Source organism: Chaetodon auriga, chromosome 15 (genome assembly GCF_051107435.1).
Source record: "Chaetodon auriga isolate fChaAug3 chromosome 15, fChaAug3.hap1, whole genome shotgun sequence".
Lineage (NCBI taxonomy): Eukaryota > Metazoa > Chordata > Actinopteri > Chaetodontiformes > Chaetodontidae > Chaetodon > Chaetodon auriga.
Window position 1 is genome coordinate 10,951,160 of NC_135088.1, and position 5,351 is coordinate 10,956,510.

At 42.8% G+C, this 5,351-nt stretch overlaps 1 protein-coding gene across 1 annotated transcript; it reads right to left on the minus strand.

Moving 5' to 3' along the window:
• Window positions 1-333: 333 nt before the first annotated feature.
• hmgb1a (high mobility group box 1a) lies at window positions 334-4,441 on the minus strand. Its single transcript, XM_076751369.1, has 5 exons — window positions 4,326-4,441; window positions 1,907-2,067; window positions 1,514-1,659; window positions 1,163-1,337; window positions 334-1,023 (listed from the first exon to the last, which is right to left on the minus strand). The coding sequence occupies exons 2-5, from the start codon at window positions 2,051-2,053 to the stop codon at window positions 871-873; spliced, it is 621 nt and encodes a 206-aa protein (XP_076607484.1). The 5' UTR covers window positions 2,054-2,067; window positions 4,326-4,441; the 3' UTR covers window positions 334-870.
• Between the last annotated feature and the right edge of the window lie 910 nt (window positions 4,442-5,351).

Below are 5,351 nucleotides of genomic sequence, written 5' to 3' on the forward strand. Positions count from 1 at the left end.
CAGCCATGCAAGTCAACACGCAAGACTCACCTCCAGACAGATAAAATTAATGACGCTAATGTCTTTAACTTTTACTGGGCCAAACGGGCTCAGTCATAGCTGCTTATTTCCAAGCAGAAAAGGACTGTTGTATGAAATTTAACAACCTGCTGTGCGTTTGTCAGTCGCATGGATGTGGCCAGTGCTGACACACGAGTGCAGAAAGACAAGACAGTTTTTGCTCAGATGAATTGTTAGTCTGCTCTCATCAGAAAACTTGGATCCGTTCGAGTCTGCAGGAAAATGAGCAATGCCGCTCCAGATTTCCCCCCCACACACACATTACAGAAGAGATTTATTAAAAAAAATGTTTATTGACATCAGAAGCAATTTAAATTTCAACAATAAACAAGGCATTTTTTTCTTATTTTTGCTATTACAGTGGTACGTAAAGATCAGTAAAACAACTGTGATACGTCAATTTTGATAACATGTCATTTAAAATAAAAACACACAGGAAAAGGAAAAAAAGGAAGAAACACTCAGATCTAACTCAGAACGTTTTTTTATGTGCTGTGCACCTCTAGCTAGGGTAAATACTGTAAGCCCACCCCTTTACACTGTACCAGGCAGGATAGTGGTCTAGGAACTATCACTGAAAAAATAAGACTGGCAGAAAGATACAGACACGACACTTGTGTAGTGTTAACTATACAAAAAGGAGAAAAAAACTGTACAGCATAAAAACAACTGATATACACAGCCTTTTTTGTTGTTTTTTTACCCCTTGGATACTAACATATTTTCTTTCAATAAGTGAAGTGTGTACAAGGGGGTTAAATGCTTTAGAAACAAGAAAATGACCACTATATACTGTATGTCACTCGCCATCTACTCGTCGTCGTCATCGTCGTAGTCGTCCTCTTCCTCCTCCTCATCTTCGTCATCATCGTCGTCGTCATCTGCCTTCTTCTCTACCTTGGCCGGGGCCTTTGCTGCTGGTGCGGAGCCTCCTTTGGTCTTTTGACGATATGCTGCAACCTCCTGCGATGGAGGAATGAAAATAGGTTGAACAGACATCGACATCAAAACGAGCAGCCATTTGTAATCAAAGCTCATGAGGGAGAGCAGCACAACAGGGACTAATTAGCATCTGGGAAACATGCAGATTGTCATTTCTTACCTTCTCGTACTTCTCCTTCAGCTTAGCGGCCTTCTTCTCATAGGGCTGCTTGGCCTCTGAGCTGGTGCCGTTCCACATCTCACCCAGCCTCTTGGCAACATCTCCAATGGACAAACCAGGGGCTTCGCCCTTCACCTTAGGGCGGAACTCTGAGCAAAAGATGAAGAAGGCAGATCTGGGGGATGGGGGAAAAAAAAGAATGAGCTTATCATTTACACAACACTCTTCATATTGTGTCCTTATAACACAGGTCAGCTGCCCCTGATTTGAGATTTGTTTCGATCTGCAGGGAGAGACCTTATCTGTTGCAAGAGGCTATAAAATTATGAATTTTTGGCTTGCAGAACTTACGGGGGTCTCTTGGGGGCATTGGGGTCCTTGTACTTCTTCTTCTTGCCTCCCTTGGCTGGAACATAGCTCATCATCTCCCTCTCATAGCGCACTTTGTCCTGCTTGGCCAGTTCCTCAAATTTGCCCTTCTCCTTGGAGGACATTGTCTGAAAGCAGAGGTAACTTGTAAACACCCTGTGAAGAGTATCCCTGATGTCTAAGATGGTACCGCATCGTTTAAGTTATTGCACAATGGGGCCATCTGAGAGAAACCGTCTCCAAGAGCCGCAAGTTATCCAACTTCCTGCACCTGAATAATTCAGATGCACACCAATTTAAAGCGGCATATAGTCCATTTACAAGAGGCTACAAATTCATAAGATCATTGTCATCCATCCGCCCGTCTTCTCCTACCTTCCATCGCTCAGAGCACTTCTTGGAGAATTCGGCAAAGTTGACCGAAGCATCGGGGTGTTTCTTCTTGTGCTCCTCCCTGCAGGTCTGGACAAAATATGCATAGGAGGACATCTTGCCCCTCGGCTTTGCTGGATCTCTCCCCATCCTGATGACCGTATCTAAAAACAAATGTACAGTTTGGCAGCGTCACTATACAAGATATCCAAAACTAGTTTTATTTTACTGACTGCTGGCCGGTTGTGGCGTGATCCAATGCTTAAATTCTGCATCCTAAAAGCTTTATAAACATCATTAAAAAAATATTGTTTTACTAACTATCCCTTCAAACAATTATTCTAAATTTAGATAATTATAAATAATGTATTGTCTGCTGTTACCATGTTCCTTGCACTGCCTAATAGGCACAACTTGTATTTCTCTTCATTGGCCGTAGTATTGATAGCGCTGCTGGGGTGACCCGCCCTCGCGGCTGTCAAACTGCACTAAGTTAAGACCCGCTCAAATAAACGCGATCGGCGCACGCGGAGCTAATGCAATGAAAATGACTCCATTTATTGATGCAATCTGTGCTGTGGCCTTTACATAAAAATCACTGATCCGTGGTCAACTCCCATTTTGGTGGCTTAAAACTGGCCCAACACATCGCTCCAGATTGAAGGAGGAAATCGCATAAAACAGCCATAAATGTATTTTCCCTGCAGGGATAGACTTTCACAAGAAACAGCAAAAGTTTCAAAAGCGCGACCGCATAACATAAACTACAACCCTCCGCGGGACTATAACGGTGGACTTGGCTTAAAAAAAAAGAGAGAGAGAGAGAGAGAGACTCGTGTTTTTGGAGAAAAATACCCCCAAACCTCATCTGAGATAAGAATAGGCCTCCAGGAAAGCCCCCGTTTCATTCATGTGATGTTTTCATCAAACCAATAACTTTGACACAAAAAAGACACAAATTACAGATAAATACGTATTTATTGAAAATAAAACACGCAAAGCTGCGATTCGTCTTCATTTAACACTCCTCTCCTATTCGCCTTCCTATTCTCTTATTGTGGAAATAATTCTCCATCTGGATCTAAAACCTTTAAAACCGACATTTTTCCCTTCACATTTTCCTATTAAATGCTACTGTAACTCCCAGTTAAACTGCGTCGACCGAAGTAGTAATGGCGCATAGGCTTTCGTTGAGGAAAAGGAGGTCAACAACGACGGCAATATTTCTTCTTCCATTTTGTGAGAATGCCTTCTTCATGAAAGAAAGTCCCCCTCAAATGTCTCCTCCCGCCTCCCAGTTCGCTTTGCAACTCGACAAATATGTCTAAAAAGCCGGCGATCTTGACAAAATATTTCCCCGATTGATTCCTATTGCACTAGCCGGTTTGTATAGTAATACATTGGGTCTGCACTGTGTCTATGAGCGGGCTGTGCTACTGACTTGGTTTCTATGAGCTCCTAATGGCCGCTCGTCTTCATCCACTAACATGGAGAATATGGCTCCTTCTCTTTGTGTCAACGCACAGCCATTGCACTGCATGCAATAGAGGGCAGAGCGACCGCGGCGACCACTTCATTTCAATCCCCGATTTAAACCCTTTCCGAGCATCGGAAAAATCTCGCAGCGGGGTCGTTCGAATCACGGAAGGTTGAATTTTATTTTGCCGTCGTTAGATGTTATAGTTACGGGTTTGTTTCACGAGAAAACACGGTTAGAAAAAGTTGAACTGAACTGCGCCTCTGTCGCTGGCTTCCCATTCGCCTCGCTGCCTTGCCTCCTATGCGAATACAGTCAGCCATTACAGTAAAGCGCAGATCGTGAGGTAATTTTTTCGCCGTCTTGTCGGGTGTATTGCAGTAAACAAACACAGGCCCGTGAGTATTTTGAAACAGTCTCTCTTTTTCTTTTGTTTTTAGAAATTTTGGCGTTTGTACCAAAAACCCCGCACGCTTCACATGACAGGCATTCAGCTTCGCAATGCACTGCAATGCCAATGGCTAGCTAACGGTGAGTCTTCTACCATTGTCGCTAACCGTGTTGTCCGCTAGACATTCCTGAATTTTTACGCGATAACTACCGTTGGATTCGACTCCATTTTGTGAAAATGACACGACTGTAATATACAAAATTATTCTTATTTGACGAAATCGACGGTTTTCGTCGAGTTTAGTTGATGTTAATTTTCATTTCTTCCTTTTTACAGAGCGTCTGGTCCCCACTCCGAGGCAGGGCAATGTAATGTTACCTGCTCAGCGCCGGCTATTTTTTGTTGTTTTTTTGACGGTCCCCCGCAATAAAATCATTGGCAAGCAACACAATGCTTCATTTTCGACCGTGGCAAACACATAAGTAAGATATTCAGAAATGTTATCGTCATTCTCATCATTACGAACACTTAAAATTTCCGTGTGTGATACTTACCTAGGGACTATCGCTGGATCTCAATGCTCTGCAATGGCTGTGTGTGAGGGAACATAGGCGATACGCAGTGTCTTCACTGCTCAGCTCTCTAACATTACTCTCGGCGGGGCTCTCACGCCATTGGCCAGTGCTCCGTCTGGCGCTCCTCCGATTGGACAGAGGCTTTTCATTGTCCTAATAGAAGACGAGGTCCGATTGGCTCTCTTTTGTGAAACGTCACTGAAGTTTTCTGAGGCGCGTGGATACAAAAATATTTCTGTGCGAGCATGCTGGAGCTGGTAGTAGTGTAGTGTGTTTGCCATAGTATTGAATTCACTACGTTGAGCACAGTGTACAGTAGGCAAGTTAAATGAATGAGACAACGTGGAGCACTTGTAGTCAGTGAACGAGGCGGCTCAAAAATGTTGTCTGCTTGTGTTGGACGGGCTGTCCCCCTCTTCATCAACCGACTCCATTGTGCATTCTCCTCAATACACGTGAGCTTATTTGCAAATTATGACTTTGAAAATGCATGAGGAAACATCGCGTATGCACGTGTAAAAGACAGAAGACTCACTTGCTCATCCCATACGGGATAGTTACGCACTGGATATGATATTTTAAAGCATTTTGGCTCTGAGTTAGAATTAAAACACAGGAACAAGCCAGTTAATGGACTACCTTTTAATTACAGTATAAACCATGGTTTTCATTTTCAGCCCATTACTGAGAAAATGTAACTACTCTGAACATACCAAACAAGGTTTTCTTAGTCTTTCTGACAAGTACACATAATAATCACTTTTATCAGGCACTCATTCAATGATATACCTATGTTTATGAGCATACAGTCCCTATTAAGATGAGATTGTGGCAACAGATATCAAATCATTATAAATACATTTAATAGGCAAGCTAGGCCTCGAGATTGATCATTTTTATTTTTCTCAGCACAGTATTCATTTTTATAGGCTTCATATGCAGTGGCTAATTTAAAAGATGACAGTGTGCTCATCCCTAATTAAAAGACTTAGTGGGATCAAAGAG